This window comes from Prinia subflava, chromosome 8 (genome assembly GCF_021018805.1).
Source record: "Prinia subflava isolate CZ2003 ecotype Zambia chromosome 8, Cam_Psub_1.2, whole genome shotgun sequence".
Lineage (NCBI taxonomy): Eukaryota > Metazoa > Chordata > Aves > Passeriformes > Cisticolidae > Prinia > Prinia subflava.
The window spans coordinates 16,152,879-16,169,303 of NC_086254.1; the positions used below are offsets into that span (position 1 = coordinate 16,152,879).

A 16,425-nucleotide genomic window follows, 5' to 3' on the forward strand; every position below is an offset into this window, starting at 1 on the left:
CCACGGACGGGATGAATCCGACACCTGCTGGAACGTCAGCAGGGACAGGGACAGGGACACGGCCTCTCGGCCCCCCTGGTCCTCAGCAGAGCCACAAATAAATCCTGAACCAGCAAATCCCCGGAGCTGAGCTGGGGGTGAAGCCAGCCCAGCCAGCCAGGGGGACGCCTGCCATCCGCTGGGGTTGGGCTGGTGATTCCCATGGATCAAATTCAGCTGGATCTGGGCTCTGCTGGGCCATCCCAGGGGAAACCTGCTGGGGTGTTCTCCGGAATGGGGAGCTTTGGGACCCGGCCCCCCTGTCCCCAGGGGTGAGGGATCTCAGGCAAGAGGGGCTGGGGGCTCCCCCGGGCCTGGGAACACCCCACAAACCCTCCCCAGACCTCCCCCCATGCCCACAGCGAGCTCACCCACCAGCACTGGGTCTCATAAGGAAAAAAAAGCATTTCCCCCCCAAATTAATGAACTCCCTCAGTGACAGGAGCACAGCAGGGGAGTTCTCACCACAGGGCCCATCCTCATCCCCCTCCCAAGCCCTGTTCCCCACGGCAGGAGCTGAGGCAGCCGCCCCGTTACACACAAACCTTTATTCCAGGGAAGGGGGAGCCAGGGCTGGGACAGGGGGACAGGGGCTGCAGCACCCTGTGGGGACCAGGGGGCACCGGGGCCGCCCGGGGGGCTGCAGGGTGATCAGGGATGAGTCCTTGCTCCCAGCCCATGCGTGGCTGTTGCTGTAGTGTAGAGAGAGGGGCTCTGCCCACCAAGCCCCCCACGGGGCACTGGGGCAGCTCAGGGTGGGGGGACAAACGTCCCGGGGCGCGGCAGCAGCGACAGCGCAGGGACACGGAGCAGGCAGGAGCTGCAGGCGGGAAGCCACAGCCCGGGGTGGCACAGCCCAGGGGGCTCCAGGGACGAGGACAAGCCCCCCCTGCACACCGGGGGACACCGGGCAGGGGCAGGGGCAGCGGCGGGGCCGGCCGGGTTAGCGGATGCTGCCGTCGCCCTCGCTGCTCTGCAGCTTCTCCCGCTCGATGGACCACACCAGCTCCTGCACAAACCTCATCTCCGAGGCCACCTGCTTGGCCAGCGCCTCGTAGTGGTTCTCCAGCTTGCGGTAGCGCCGCTTGAGCCCGTTGGCCACCTGCACCACGCTCTTGGTCTCCTCCTGCGCCTGCTTCTTCAGCGCCTCCGTCTTGTGCAGCTCCTGCCGGATCTGCCGCAGGTCCTGGCTGATGCTCTCGTTCTCCTCCTTGTACCACGACTCCTTCTCCTCGTAGATGGACAGCAGCGCCTCGATGTCCTCCCGGAAGGACTTCTTGTTCCTTTCCAGCTCTCGCAGGCTCTCCTCGGCCGCCGCCACCTCCTCCATGACCTTGGAGAAGCGCTCGAAGTTGATGTAGGTGTTGTTGGGGGGCATGCTGGAGTGGGATTTGATGGTGTACTCTTTGAGGCGCGTGGTCTTCAGGCGGCGCCGCTCGGGCTTCTTGCAGCTGTCCTCGTTGCGGACGTTCCTCCTCTTGATCACCTGTGGCAGGGACAGCGGTGGCTGCAGCACCCACCCACAGGCAGTGCCACCAAACCGGCCCCCACGGGGCTGGGGGAGCAGCAGGGCCCAGCCTCGGGGGCTCAGACACACAGAAAGTGCCGATTCTTTAACTTCTCACCTTAATCCAAGGGTGCTCCAGGCTCTGGGCGATGGTCATGCGCTTCCTGCACACACAGCAAGGCTGGGGTCAGGGCAGAGGCTTTGCTCCTCTTTCCCTGTTAAAGCCCTGGAAAAGCAGCTTGGACAAACCCAGGCAGGAGCTGCATCCAGCCCCAACTCCTCCAACTGCCTCCCAAGAGAAACACAGGCAGAGGAGCCTGTGGGACCTCCTGAGCCTCCTTCCCAAACCCTGAGCCCGCAGCTCAAACCCTCCCAAACCCCAGTGGAGCTACTGCACCCTCGGGGGAGCCCAGAATTCGCTCCACACAGGAGAGAGGGAGCTGCCTGTACACAGCAGGCTGGGCAGGGGGACTGTCCCCTCTCCCCCCAGCTCTGCTCCCTGTCCCTCACTTGGGGTCCTTGACGAGCAGGCGGCGGATGAAGTCCTTGGCCAGCTCGCTGGTGTTGCTGAAATATTCCTCATCGAAGTCGTAGTTGACAGCAGAGATGTTGGTCAGGGTCTCCTGCTTTGTCTCCCCCAAGAACGGGGAGGCTCCGCTCAGCCTGAGGGGAGAGAGAGGCTTGGGACACCCCAAAAAGGCTCCAGCCCCAGGTGGGGGGCTCATCCTGCAGCCCTGTCCCCACCAGAGCTGCCTTGTACTCACAGGATGTAGGTGATGACCCCGATGCTCCTGGAAGAGAGAGGAAGAGGAGGCTGAAGTCACACAGAGCTTTTGGCACGAGGGGAGATCCACGAGGGGATTGGCTGGGGAAGGGGCTCAGGAGGGGAATCACTCACCACATGTCGGCCTCCAGCCCCAGGGGCTCGTAGTTCACGATTTCTGGGGCTTTAGGGGGAAAGGAGAGAAAATGGGTTTATTGTGTGCTGGACACATCCTGGCAGCAGCACCGGAGCGCTGGGTGTCTCTCCAGGATGAATCCAAAGCCGTCAGCACCCTGAGCAGCCCCCAGGAACGCTCACCTACAAACTCTGGGGTCCCAAAGATATTCTTGAACTCGTTCCCAGCCTCGATCTTGTGGGCGATCCCGAAGTCTATGAGTTTGATGCGAGGGTTTGGCACGTTCTTGTCCAGCAGCATGATGTTCTCTGGCTGTGGGGGCAGAGGAGCTGCGTCTGTCCCTGCTCAGCAGCCTGAGGGAGCTGCCCTGGGCTCCTCATTCCAGAGAAGAGGATGAGTGCCTCAAGCTGGGAGAGATCCCAAGCACCAGCCCCACTGCACTGACCCCACGCCTCAGCACTGATTTCCAGACCCCACCTGGGAGTTTATCCCTGCTCCCAGTGCTGCACAGGGGGTGCCTGCAGCTCCCAGTGCTGCACAGGGGGTGCCCACAGCTCCCAGTGCTGCACAGGGGGTTCCTGCAGCTCCCAGTGCTGCACATGGGGTGCCTGCAGCTCCCAGTGCTGCACAGGGGGTTCCTGCAGCTCCCAGTGCTGCACAGGGGGTGCCTGCAGCTCCCAGTGCTGCACAGGGGGTGCCTGCAGCTCCCAGTGCTGCACACGGGGTGCCTGCAGCTCCTAGTGCTGCACAGGGAGTTCCTGCAGCTCCCAGTGCTGCTCACAGGGTGCCTGCAGCTCCCAGTGCTGCTCACAGGGTGCCTGCAGCTCCCAGTGCTGCACAGGGGCTGCCTGCAGCTCCCAGTGCTGCACAGGGGCTGCCTGCAGCTCCCAGTGCTGCACAGGGGCTGCCTGCAGCTCCCAGTGCTGCACAGGGGGTTCCTGCAGCTCCCAGTGCTGCACAGGGGGTGCCTGCAGCTCCCAGTGCTGCACAGGGGCTGCCTGCAGCTCCCACTGCTGCACAGGGGCTGCCTGCATCTCCCAGACCCCCCCTGGGGGCTCATCCCTGCTCCCAGCACAGGGTGAGGGACACCTGCAGCCGGCAGAGCTCACCTTGAGGTCGAAGTGGGCGATGCGCTTGGAGTGCAGGTAGTGCACCCCGTCCAGGATCTGCTTGAGGAACTGCGTGGCCTCCTCCTCCGTCAGCGACTCCTTCTCGGCCAGGAAGTCGAAGAGCTCCCCTCCGGACACCAGCTCCAGGATGAGCACCACGTCGGTCTTGTTCTCGAAGATGTCGTGCAGGGTGATGATGTTGGGGTGCTGGATCTCGCGCAGGATGTCCACCTCGCGCTCGATCTCCTCGCGGCTCACGCCCCTGCGGCTGGACGACAGCCGCCGCTTCTTGATGAACTTGGCCGCGTACTCCAGGCCCGTGGTCCTCTCGCGGCACTTGCGGACGATGGCGAACTGCCCGCTGCAGGGGAGGGAGCACAGAGCGCGTCCTGAGCCGTGGGGCTGCGGGGCTGCAGGGCTGGGGCTGCAGGGCTGGGGGACTGCAGGGCTGCAGGGCTGGGGGCTGCAGGGCTGCAGGGCTGGGGGCTGCAGGGCTGGGGGCTGCAGGGCTGCAGGGCTGCAGGGCAGGGGGCTGCAGGGCAGGGGGCTGCAGGGCTGCAGGGCTGGGGGCTGCAGGGCTGCAGGGTACGGGGGGCTGCAGGGCTGGGGGCTGCAGGGCTGCAGGGTACGGGGGGCTGCAGGGCTGGGGGCTGCAGGGCTGCAGGGCTGGGGGCTGCAGGGCTGCAGGGCTGGGGGCTGCAGGGCTGGGGCTGCAGGGCTGGGGGCTGCAGGGCTGCAGGGCTGGGGGCTGCAGGGCTGGGGCTGCAGGGCTGCAGGGCTGGGGGCTGCAGGGCTGGGGGCTGCAGGGCTGGGGGCTGCAGGGCAGGGGGGGCTGCAGGGCTGCGGGGCTGCAGGGCAGGGGGGGCTGCAGGGCTGCAGGGCTGGGGGCTGCAGGGCTGGGGCTGCAGGGCTGCAGGGCAGGGGGGGCTGCAGGGCTGCAGGGCTGGGGGCTGCAGGGCTGGGGGGCTGTAGAGCAGGGGAGGCTGCAGGGCTGCAGGGCAGAGGGGCTGCAGGGCTGGGGGGCTGCAGGGCTGCAGGGCTGGGGCTGCAGGGCTGGGGGACTGCAGGGCAGAGGGGCTGCAGGGCTGGGGCTGCAGGGTTGCAGGGCTGCAGGGCAGGGAGGGCTGCAGGGCTGCAGGGCTGGGGCTGCAGGGCTGCAGGGTAGGGGGGGCTGCAGGGCAGGGGGGGCTGCAGGGCTGCAGGCTGCAGGGCTGCAGGGCTGGGGGGCTGCAGGGTAGGGGGGGCTGCAGGGCAGGGGGGGCTGCAGGGCTGCAGGGCAGGGGGGGGCTGCAGGGCAGGGGGGGCTGCAGGGCTGCAGGCTGCAGGGCTGCAGGGCTGGGGGGCTGCAGGGTAGGGGGGGCTGCAGGGCAGGGGGCTGCAGGGCGCAGTTTCCAGCCCCCCAGGAATGCCATGAGCCGGGGGGTGGTGATGCCAGCCTGCTCCCTGGATGTACCCGCCCTGGCACCAGGCAGGCGGAGGGAGGAAATTCCTCCCGGGAATGTGGAGCTGCCAATGTCCCTGGTGCTGCTGTGGCCACCCAGAGGGGGAGAAGCCACCAGGCAGGAGCCCCCAGGAGGAAACCCCAGAGCCCAGTGGTCCTGGGAGGCCCCAAAGCCCTGATGGAGAAGGCAGGAGGAGGGGGAAATGCCTGAAATCAGAGTGACAGCACCTGGACCCGATACTCCTTTATAACTGGGGTCCATCCACAGGCACCACATCCCTCCCCATGGCTCACAACCAACCACAGCCACAGAGGGACAAGAGAACCTGGAGCAACCCCCAGGAAGTCCCTCAGCTTTGACAAAAAAACCCCTGAAGTGACCCAAAACCGTTTTGCTGCCCAAGTGCCCGAGGAGCAGCCGCGGCGTGGGGCCAGCGCGGCAGAGGCGGCGCTGGAGGATCCCGAGGCGGCTCCCCCCGCTGCCGCCTCTGCATCCCGGCCCATTAAATCCCATCCGCAGGCTCTGAGTCACCCTGGATCCCTCCTCCCACAGGCGCCGGGCCAGGCGCAGCCGCCGGAAGCCGGAGCCGGACGGGAGCTCCACCGGGAGCAACGTTAATTAACATTTTTTTAAAAAATCTCTATCTGCCAGAGGTGCCTGACTCTGCACAGCCCCGGCCCTGCTGCCTACAGAGCGGGCACAGGGGATCCAGCAGCCAGGGAATCCACTGAGGCTCCCGGCTGGGGGTGCAGCCAAGGAGCCTCCCCAGAAAGTCCCGGGATGTCCCTCACCTGCCCAGAGGGATGTCCCTCACCTGCCCAGGGGAATGTCCCTCACCTGCCCAGGGGGGTGTCCCTCACCTGCCACAGGGATGTCCCTCACCTGCCCTGAGGGATGTCCCTCACCTGCCCACAGGGATGTCCCTCACCTGCCCACAGGGATGTCCCTCACCTGCCCTGGGGGATGTCCCTCACCTGCCCTGAGGGATGTCCCTCACCTGCCCAGAGGGGTGTCCCTCACCTGCCCTGAGGGATGTCCCTCACCTGCCCAGAGGGGTGTCCCTCACCTGCCCACAGGGATGTCCCTCACCTGCCCAGCTCCTCGCCCATCTCATAGAAGTCCTCCACGCTCTCCTGGCGGAAGGTGGACATGGCTGCGGGGCCCTGCGGAGCGGGAGCCGCCCCGGTGCTGCCAGCGCTGGGTGTCAGCCGGGGCTCAGCACCTGTGGCACCGGGAGAAGGGGAGGCTGTGTCCCAGGGGCTCGCAGCGACACCCGGCACAGGGACCCGCTGTCCACCCAGCCCTCACCCCTTTCCTGGCCCGCTTCCCTCCTGTCCCAGCGCTCCCCGGAGCCTCCCTGCCCGCAGCCCCCCACCCAAGCTCACACCCGCTCTCCTCCCAATCCCTGCACATCCCGTTCCTGCCCCGCAGCCCCTCTCCATTCCAGCTCCCCGGAGCCCCTCTCACACCCACAGCCCCCCAGTCCCTCCCCAGCCCTTCCCTTCTCCATTTCCCCCCATCCTAATCCCTCCTCTCCTCTCCCAGCCCCACGGCCCCTCCCGATCCCGATCCCCCTGCCCCTCCCTGTCCCACAGGCCCCACAACCCCCCAATCCCTCCCCACCCCTTTCCCTCCCCACAGCCCCTCCCAGCCCCTCAGGCCCCACACCCACAACCCCCCTCACAACGCCCCCATTCCTCCCTCTCCCTCCCCACCCCACCCCACAGGCCTCAACCCCCGCACGCCCTTCCCCGCGCCATCCCTCCCTCCGCAGCCCACCCAGCCTCCCTCCATGCCCCCCTCCCGCCCGCACAGCCCCTCCGCTCCCCTCCCGGTCCCACACCGCCCCTCACGGACCCCTCCTCTGCACCGGCTCCCCCCTCCCGACCTGCGCCGCCGCCGCCGCCCGCGCCGCCGCCGCCACATTCCAGCACAGCACGCCCCGCCCCCGCGCCGCACAGGCCCCGCCCACCCCGCATTGAGCCCCGCCCACTCCTCCACCAAGCCACGCCCATCATTTGGCCACGCCCACCCCTCATTGAGCCCCGCCCACTCCTCCACCAAGCCACGCCCATCACTTGGCCACGCCCACCCTGCATTTGAAGCCCCGCCCCGTTCCTCGCGCAGGGTGGGCGGGGCCAAGAGTGGGCGCGCGCTGCTGGCGCCACCCCCTCACCCCCACCAGAGGGCGCCACCCCGGCCCTTAAAAACCCCAAAACCTTCACTTTTCGTCACCATTTATCCAATTTTATTAATTCCAGTGGCACTAATACAGGCGGCGATGGGCACGACGGACAGTCACGCTGCAGATAAGGCATCCTCACCCCCTCTCCCCCTGTTTTCCTTGTCCTCCTTTTTGATTTAAGCACGCCCCACCCCCTTCTGGGCCATTCTGCAGCAGCTTTTCTTTTTTTTTTTGAGTCAAATAAATACAGAATTGGGCAGATCTAGTGGAAATGTTTTAGTTACAATGGCAAAGATGAGTCATGTGCAACACAGAAACCTATAAGGCTTTTTTTTTTTCTCTCTTTTTGTTTTGTTTTCCTCATCTGAACTTCTCAAAAATCGCTATGAAACCCATTTAATTAACGAGATGGCGATCACGGGGGCGTCTACCCTCCCCCCCCCCGGCGACATGGGTGAATAACGCTAATTAATTAAACTGCTGTTCTCCCAGAGTTCGGTGAGTTTGGTTAGAGTTTGTCCAGGAAGTTGTCGAGGGCGGGGATCCCCTCCTTGAGCCCTTTGCGCTTGCGGGTCTCGGCCACCACCTGGCAGGGCCGGCTGGCGCTGTCGAACGGGTCCCCGGGCAGGATCTGCCAGTGGTCGAAGACGCACTGGGGGAAGGCCTGGCCCCCCGTGTTGGACCTCAGATCCGCTGTGAAACCTGCACGGACGACAGGAAAGGTGAGGCGGGACTGCAACGGTGCTGGTTTAATGTGGGATAGAGCTGGGGGAGGCAGAGCAGCTCTCAAAAGGCTCCTGAGAGCCTGAGCAATGAGGTGGGAATGGAAAAAAGGCTCCAGGAGGAACTTAGAGCCCCTTCCAGTGCCTAAAATTGGAGGGACTTTGGAGAAGCACATGGAAGGACAGGACACAGGGAATGGTTTCCCACTACCAGGCAGCAGGGATGGGTGGGATATTGGGAAGGAATTCCTGGCTGGGATGGAATTCCAGAGCAGCTGTGGCTGCTCCTGGATCCCTGGAAGTGTCCAAGACCAGGTTGGAGCCATCTGGGATGGTGGAAGGTGTCCCTGAGATGGCAGGGGTGCCACTGGAAGACCCTGAAAATCCCTTCCAACCCAAGATGTTCTGCAACCTTGCTCTCCCACACACAAGAAGTGATGAGATGAAACACCCTAAATTGTCCCAGGGGAGGGTTGGAGATTAGAAGTTCCTTCTCCAGAAGGATGGAGGAGAAGGACTTTAGCACTGCCCTTCAGCCCAGCTGCCCAGGGCAGTGCTGGAGTCCCCATCCCTGGAGAGCCGTGTGGATGTGGCACTTGGGGACACAGCTCAGTGCTGGGTGAACAGCTCCACTCAGGGATCTCCTGAGGTCCTCCCCACGTCTCTCCCTGCCAGGAGGGCTCCAGGACTCACCGAAGGACTCGTTGACAGGCAGGTAGGCCTTGACCACGAACATGGGGGTCCCGGCCACCTGGGTCTCCTCAAACACGTGGCCACGCTTCCTGTTCAGCACCCCGTAGATGCCTCCCACCACCTGCTCCGGGCACTGCGAGAGAGGAGAGCGGGGTCAGGGCTGCACCTTCCCGCTGTCCCCCCTTCCCTGAGGGCCGGCAGGGGCTGCTCACCTGGATCTCCACCAGGTAGATGGGCTCCATGAGGCGCGGCTGGGCGGTGAGCACGCAGGCGTAGAGGCAGCGCCGCGCCGTGGGGATGATCTGGCCGCCGCCGCGGTGGATGGCGTCGGCGTGCAGGGTCACGTCGTGCACGTCGAAGCGCACGGCGCGCATGTTCTCCTCGCACAGCACCCCCTGCCAGGGCACGGCGGGGTCAGCAAACACCCCCGGTGTCCACACACAGCGGGGCTGCTCCCTCGGCTCGCAGGAGCTCCGTGGAAGCAGCTCCTTGAGCAGCATTAAGTGCCAGGGCCCACCCAGGAGCCACCCGACCTCCCAGCTGAGGGATGAACCTCCAGACCTACAGAGGTTGGGTTTTTGGGGGGTCTTTCCCAATCCTAAGGGTTCTGTGGAGCACCAGCTCCCACCTCTGCAGCATCCTCGTGATCAGCTCCGAGGAACAAGCCACAGGAGCTGTCACACATTTATGGTGCTGAAACCCAAGTGTTTGGCCAAAAGGACTTCTTGGTTTTTTCTTTTTGTCCCAGTAATGCCACAGAAGCTGTTGGCTCAGAATCTCCTTCAGACAGAAACTAAGCAGTATACAGGCAAATGAATCCTTCCTCTTGCTGTCCCCTCCTGTCTAATCCTGAAAATAATTGCTGGATAAGGCCAGACCCCTGTCAAGCCTCTCAGAGCACCTTTCCCTCTGACACCACTTGTGTTGTTCACCTGCACTGCTCACATGTGGCATTCTGCTCCACGAGAAGCACAAACAAAACCAGGACGTGCAGAGCCACGGCCGCCACCCACACCACGACCCCGTCCCTCACCTCCTTGGTGGCCCACTGGAAGCCGGCCACCACGCTGTCCTTGATCTCGTTGAGGTACTGCACGCCCTTGGTGATGTCGGTGAGGATGTTGGGGCCGGTGCCGTCGGGCCCGAAGCACCAGATCTTCCTGGCCTCGGTGACGTCCCACTCGTACTTCTCGGCCAGGTACCGCGCGCGCTGCTTCAGCTCCTGCCGCGCCGACACCTCGCCCTTGTCGATGTCCTCGGCCAGCCCGTCGGGGAAGGGCCGTGCCTTCATGTACAGCCGGTTGTGTTTGTTGGGGGACTTGGAAAGGCACATCACGTTGGACTCCTCGCTGACCGTCTCGCGGTACGACACCACGGGATCCGATTTCTGCGGGGCAGAGCGCGGGTGAGGCGCCGAACCTGGCCACAGGCACAGCTCAGAGCCACAGCTCACAGGCACAACTCACAGCTCACAGGCACAACTCACAGCTCACAGGCACAACTCACAGCTCACAGGCACAACTCACAGCTCACAGCTCACAGGCACAACTCACAGCTCACAGGCACAACTCACAGCTCACAGACACAACTCACAGCTCACAGGCACAACTCACAGCTCACAGGCACAACTCACAGCTCACAGGCACAACTCACAGCTCACAGCTCACAGCCCCAGCTCACAACTCACAACTCACAGCCCCAGCTCACAACTCACAACTCACAGCCCCAGCTCACAACTCACACACACAGCTCACAGCTCACACACACAGCTCACAGCTCACAGCTCACAGCCCCAGCTCACAGCCCCAGCTCACAGCCCCAGCTCACAGCCCCGTACATCTCACAGCCTCTCTACCTTGATGGGGATGCAGGCGTGGTCCTCCTCCAGGTCCTTGAGGCAGATCTCCAGGTGCAGCTCCCCGGCGCCAGCGATGATGTGCTCCCCGGACTCCTCAATGATGCACTGGCAACAGCAGCAACAGCAGGTGAGGCTTCAGAACGAGCCACAAACACAAACACCAGCAACTCTACGGGATTTTTGTGTTTGACCCATAAATCTACTCCCCACTGATCTGGGGGTGTCACAGCACCAAGCCAGGGTGCGAGGCAGGGGCCAACACTCAACTCCAGACTTTCCCAGGACTGGATCCATCCTGGCTGCTCACCTGCACCATGGGGTCAGACTTGGCCAGGCGCTTCAGCCCCTCCACCAGCTTGGGCAGGTCGGCCGGGTTCTTGGCCTCCACGGCCACGCGCACCACGGGGCTGACGCTGAACTTCATCACCCTCATGTTGTGGGCGTGCTCGAAGGTGGTGATGGTGCCAGTCTTCACCAGGAACTGGTCCACGCCCACCAGCCCCACGATGTTCCCACAAGGCACGTCCTCGATGGGCTCCACGTAGCGGCCCATCATGAGAATGGTCCTGAAGGGAACGTTGGGTTGGTGAGGTTGGCAAGGGGAGGGGATCTCACTCAGCCCATACCCAAGCACCAGGACAGCACCAGAACCCCAAACCTGAACCCCTGTAACTCCCCAGCCAGGACACACCTTTGAATTGGCTTCAGGTACAGATCCTCCTTCTTGCCAGGGGTGTAGTTTGGTCCCATGATTCTGACTTTCAAGCCAGTTGAGACGAGACCAGAGAAGACACGGCCGAAAGCGTAGAAACGTCCCTTGTCAGAGGTTGGCACCATTTTGGAGATGTACATCATCAGGGGGCCTTTGGGGTCACAGTTCTTGATGCCTGGGAATGGGAGAGATCAGCTTAGCCCAGAGTTATTGATGTATCTGGCAGCAACCCCAAAACCCCAACTCAGGATCTGTAACCACTGTCCCAGCCTAAGGACTTCTACCTGGACAAGAGGAAATGGAAATGGAGAATGCCACTGCCAGAGGGCAGGGATAGATGGGACATTGGGAAGGGATTCTTCCCTGGGAGGAGGTGAGGCTCTGGCACAGGGTGCCCAGAGCAGCTGTGGCTGCCCCTGGATCCCTGGAAGTGTCCAAGGCCAGGCTGGACCGGGCTTGGGGCAGCCTGGACAGGGGAGGGCGTCCCTGCCACAGCAGGGGATGGGTCTGGAGGACTTAGATCCCTTGCAACCCAAACTATTCTGTGAACCCATGGAAGATCACATCACCAAGAAACATTTTCAACAAATCCAGGCTCAGATGGACCCTCTGGCTATTCTGAGGTTACATCCAGAACAGAGCTCTGAGAAACAAAAACTCTTTGATCCACGCTAGAAAAGCTACAGACTCAATTCCAGGCACTCCTGAGCCGTGCACGTGGAGAACAAACTGGTCACAGGGGTGTCGAAGGCCAGGCCTGGCAGCAAAGCAGCAGCTGGTCCTACCTATGGCAGCCTCGTCGTCGGGGGGGCCCTCGTAGAGCAGCTCGCAGCGATACTTCTGGGCTGTGACGGGGGAAGGCAGGTGGATGGTGATCATCTGCAGCAGGGCATCTCCAGCTGGCAGCCACCGCCTCATCACGGCCTGGGCAGAGCAGCAGGACCCCGTCAGAGCGTGGGATTCACCTCCCCACCTCCCAAGCAGGTCGGTGTTGACACAGCTGGAGCAGCACAGCTGCTCAGCAGCTCCCCAGAGGAGTCAGACCAGCCTCACCTTCAGCAGGGGTTTGCCCTCCTTGTCTTTGTCCTCGCTGTCCAGCTTGATGTCCAGTTTCTCGATCAGTTTAGCAGCCTCTTCCTTCTTGAAGTTCATGATTGCATCAAAAACCTGTGACAGGAGCAGCCGTTGGCAGCGCAGCCGTGACCCAGTTTGCAGCAGCTGCATCACTGCAGCTGCAGAGAACTCCTGCTGCTCCTCAGCACCCAGCCTCCCCCAGGAGACACAGCCCAGCTGCCCCCGGAGCAGCCAGATGTGTCAGACAGCTCAATTTCTTCAATCAAACACGTCAGGTCAAAGTGAAGAAATTTTCCATCATCACGCACAGAACAGAAGCGCAGAGCCAAGGAGGAACCCCCAGGAACTCACCTTGAAGATGGGGTCAAGGATGAGCTGGCAGAAGGTCCTGGGCAGTTTCTTTCCATCAGGGCTAGTGGCAGATTTGCTGAACTTGCCAGTGGCAGGGTCAAAGTACCTGCAGAGAGAAGGAAATCAGACAAATGCCCATGACCAGGCTAGCTACAGACACACAGCTTGTTCTGCCTGCTCAAGGCAGAGACAAGCACTGCTGAGGAAGAGCCATTTCCTGCTTTCCCTCTCATCCAGCTCTCCAGCACTCACCAAAATGTAATTAACTTCTGTTCAATCAGGCACAGCCACACCCTTTCCCCGTTCTCTGCAGTGTCAGGCTGCAGTCATGCAGAGCTGATCTGGAATTCCCATCACCACCGTTCCCTCCTCACCTGTCTCCCCACAGCTTCTTCATCATGTCCTCGACTTTCTTGGCACGCTCGGCTGGGCTGAGCTGGGCATCTCCCTTGGCAGCAAACTTTGCCACGTACATCTCAGCAAACTGCTTCAGGGTGAAGGCCCAGCCGTGCAGGCCCGAGCCAAAGCCCACGGTCCCGAGCACCGGGTCAATCTGAGAGGGAACAGCAGAGCTGGGTCAGGGGAGCAGCCCTCAGCCCAAACCAGCCTCAGGACACGGAATTTTCAGGCAGTTCTGTCCCAGTGACCCCCTCTGAGGGCTGGGACAGGCACTGATCTAGCTCTGCCCCACAGAGCTGGGTTGGTTTTCCTGCACTCCCACCAGGGGTGTGCTCAGGTTCATGTGCAGGTAGGATTCCCCCCCTTCCCCAGGAGGATGAGGAAGGCACGGACACCTCCAGCATGCAGGAGCCCAGCTCCTCCTCAGAACCTGTGGCCCACAGCGCTGCTCCCTTCCCAGGAACCCAGCAGGAGCAGAGCAGGTGGGAAGGGACCTTACAGACCACCCATTCCTCCCCTGCCATGGGCAGGGCACCTTCCACAATCCCAGGGTGCTCCAAGCCCTGTCCAGCCTGGCCTTGGACACTTTCACACTCTGGGCAGCCACAGCTGCTCTGGGCAACAATCCCAGCTTTTATTTGCTCAGGCCTTGAACAGGAAATTTGGGAGGGGAGCCAGCGAGAGCCCCAATCCTGGGACTTGAGGCACCTCCAAGATCCCCTCTCCTCCACCTGGGCTAAGAAATTATCACTGAGGAAGGAGCTGCTCCCTCTCCCCAGCGCACCTCAGTGCAAGCCCAGCTCCCAGAGGCTCCCCTCACCATGATGTTGCCCATGGGGCCGCTCTCCCCCTCGCCGTAGGTGGAGATGATGACGTTGACGTTCTCCACGATGCGCTGGAAGGTCTGGTACAGCTCCTCTGGCTCCAGCTGCAGCTCCAGCAGCGCCCGGTCCATCTTGTTCATCATCAGCACCGGTTTGATCCTCTCGGCGATGGCCTGGCGCAGCACGGTCTCCGTCTGCACACACACCCCTGCCAAACACGGAACGTTCAGGAATCTGTCACACCCTCCCTAAATTCCCCTCAAAATGTGCTCCAGCTGCAGAAAACCTCACCAGAGACACAGTCCACCACGACCAGGGCGCCATCGGTGACTCGCAGAGCTGCGGTGACCTCTGAGGAGAAGTCCACGTGCCCAGGGGAGTCGATGAGGTTGATCAGGAAACCAGAGCCATCCTTGCTCTGTTTGATGAAGGCCAAGTCGTTCTCAGAGAGCTCATAAAACAGAGAAATGGCTCTGAAAGAAAGGAGGAACTATTAAAATGATGGTCTGTGTTGCTCCTCCCTAAAGCTCAGGAACATTTTGCCCTGCACAGCTGCCACCACTGGAGGTGGCACCCAGAGCTCTGACAAGGTTGGTGACCTTGGAGATCTTTTCCCACATAAATGCTGAGCTCCAGAATTTCCTGAGGTGTATTCCTGGAGGCCAGTGTGGGGAATAACAGGAGCACAGACTACAATCTGTCCTTCCTAAATCCTCCAGAATTCCCAGCCTCCTCCAACTCCTGCAGTTCTCCAGCACCCATAAAGGGTTCCACTCCCAAATCATGGATTTAGGCTTTTCCTACTCATCCCAACCACGTCCCCCAGCACTTTTCAGGCCCCTCAGAGTCCTCACACTCCCTGGGGCAGCACAGCCACATCCCCAGAGATGCTCCAAGAGTCTCCACAGCACATCCCACGAGCCTGGTGCTGAACTGGGAGGGTGAAGCTCCTGCTTCCCCAGTGCCCGGCAAGGAATTGCCCCATGGCCAAAGAGAAGCCCATCAACATTTTCTCCATCATTCAAGACCCTCACTGAGCTTCTGGACTAAACCAGAGCCCAACAGCGTCTTCTTCCACCTCCTGGAAGCGTCCAACCCCCGCGGGGAGCGGCAGGAGCCGGAGGGGCGGGCACTCACGTGGATTTGATGGTGATGCACCGCTCCTGCTCGTCCTTGCGGGTGTCGGTGAATCGCGTCTCCCCGGCGCGGGCCGAGGCGATGATGCCGGCCTTGCACACCAGGGAATCCGTCAGCGTGGACTTGCCGTGGTCCACGTGGGCGATCACGGACATGTTCCTGATGTTGGCCTTTTTGTCCATGATGGCCCGTATCTGGTCTACTGTGAAGTTCACCTTGAGGGAGGAGGGAAGGGGGGCTCAGCGTGTGCACGGAAAAAGCTCCGGCAGTTCCGAGGAATGCGCGTGTCCCGGCAGTGCCTGCCATCATCACGGTGACACCGGCTCTGCCCGGGTGACAACACAACCCGCAGCAAGGGCACCGCAGCGGGGACGCAGCGCCAACCCCTCCCTGCCCCAGTGTCCCCCAAGCCGCGGTGTCAGCGGGTGCTGGCAGCAAAACACCCCGAAAACCGGGCCCGGGCCGGTGCCGGTGACAGCCCGGACCGCAGCGTTACATAAGGCACCACCGGCACCGCAGCGCCCCGGCCCCGGCGCCGCCACCGCGCTGCCACATCAGCGCGGCCGCTCCCGCGGGGCAACGGCAGCCCCGGCACCGAGCCCGGCGGGTGCTGCCGGCTCCGGGGGAGTCACGGCCGCCCGGGCCGGCCCCTTCTCGCCGCCCCACCCTCTCCCCGCAGCCGCGGCCCGGCCCGGCAGCACAGGCCGCAGCCGCCGCCGTGCGACCGGCTGCGCTCGCGGAAGCGCCATCGCCGGCGATACGGGAAGCGCGACGGCCGCTCGTCCCGGCGGGAGCGGCGGCGGGCGGCGGGGGCTCACCATGGTGGCGGATGGCGGCGGATGCTGCGGGGCGGGGGGGGTCGCGGTAATGGCGGCGGCTCGGCCCTGTCTCGCTGGCGAGCGCAGAGCGGGCGGAAGAGAGCGCTGACGTCAGCCGGTCCCTTCTTATAGGGCGGCGGGGAGAGGGGCGGGGCCTGCGCCGAGCGCGTGCGCGGCCGCGCCGCTCTGGCCCGCGGTCTCTATGGTCGGGAGGCTGTTCCGCCTCGCCGGCACCACGTGGGTGTCACCGCGGCTGCACCGGGAGTGCAGCCAGGCGACACCGGGGGACAGCGACCAGCAGCGACAGCCCCGCCCCGCCCGCCCTGCCGCGGGGGGAAAGTCCACCCCTCCCGCTGCCGGTGTGGGAAATGGCCCGGGGTACCGGGGTCGGTGAGGCCGCCCTCGGAGCGGTATCACCGAGCGGCAGGCGAGCACGGGGGCTCGGCTGGTAGGAGAAGGCGGTGCGGTCGAGCCCGGTGGCAGGCAGCGCTCCCGGACACCGGTGGGTCCGCCCCGCCCCGGTCCCGCAGGGTACCCGCACTGCGCATGTCCCGGCCGGGCGGGGCTGCAGCGCCCCCTGCGGGCGGGGAGGAGCGCGGGGCACCGGGACCGGCACCGGCACCGGCCTGAGCCCCCCGGCCGCGCTCGGTGTCACC

At 63.4% G+C, this 16,425-nt stretch overlaps 2 protein-coding genes and 1 non-coding gene across 3 annotated transcripts; all 3 read right to left on the bottom strand.

Moving 5' to 3' along the window:
• Positions 1 to 568: 568 nt before the first annotated feature.
• DAPK3 (death associated protein kinase 3) lies at positions 569 to 6,974 on the bottom strand. The gene is made up of 9 exons (XM_063403488.1): positions 6,885 to 6,974; positions 6,086 to 6,218; positions 3,555 to 3,915; positions 2,628 to 2,757; positions 2,445 to 2,493; positions 2,311 to 2,337; positions 2,057 to 2,209; positions 1,665 to 1,710; positions 569 to 1,525 (listed from the first exon to the last, which is right to left on the bottom strand). Exons 2-9 carry the CDS (start codon positions 6,145 to 6,147, stop codon positions 983 to 985), a joined length of 1,371 nt encoding a protein of 456 aa, XP_063259558.1. The 5' UTR covers positions 6,148 to 6,218; positions 6,885 to 6,974; the 3' UTR covers positions 569 to 982.
• Positions 6,975 to 7,221: 247 nt separating this feature from the next.
• EEF2 (eukaryotic translation elongation factor 2) lies at positions 7,222 to 15,921 on the bottom strand. The gene is made up of 15 exons (XM_063403422.1): positions 15,770 to 15,921; positions 14,952 to 15,166; positions 14,106 to 14,287; positions 13,811 to 14,022; positions 12,966 to 13,144; positions 12,592 to 12,697; positions 12,220 to 12,333; positions 11,952 to 12,090; positions 11,146 to 11,341; positions 10,762 to 11,020; positions 10,452 to 10,559; positions 9,630 to 9,983; positions 8,809 to 8,991; positions 8,597 to 8,729; positions 7,222 to 7,883 (listed from the first exon to the last, which is right to left on the bottom strand). Exons 1-15 carry the CDS (start codon positions 15,770 to 15,772, stop codon positions 7,690 to 7,692), a joined length of 2,577 nt encoding a protein of 858 aa, XP_063259492.1. The 5' UTR covers positions 15,773 to 15,921; the 3' UTR covers positions 7,222 to 7,689.
• LOC134554456 (small nucleolar RNA SNORD37) lies at positions 12,479 to 12,547 on the bottom strand. Its single transcript, XR_010081250.1, has one exon. It is a non-coding gene; the product is annotated as a small nucleolar RNA SNORD37 (small nucleolar RNA).
• Positions 15,922 to 16,425: the final 504 nt, after the last annotated feature.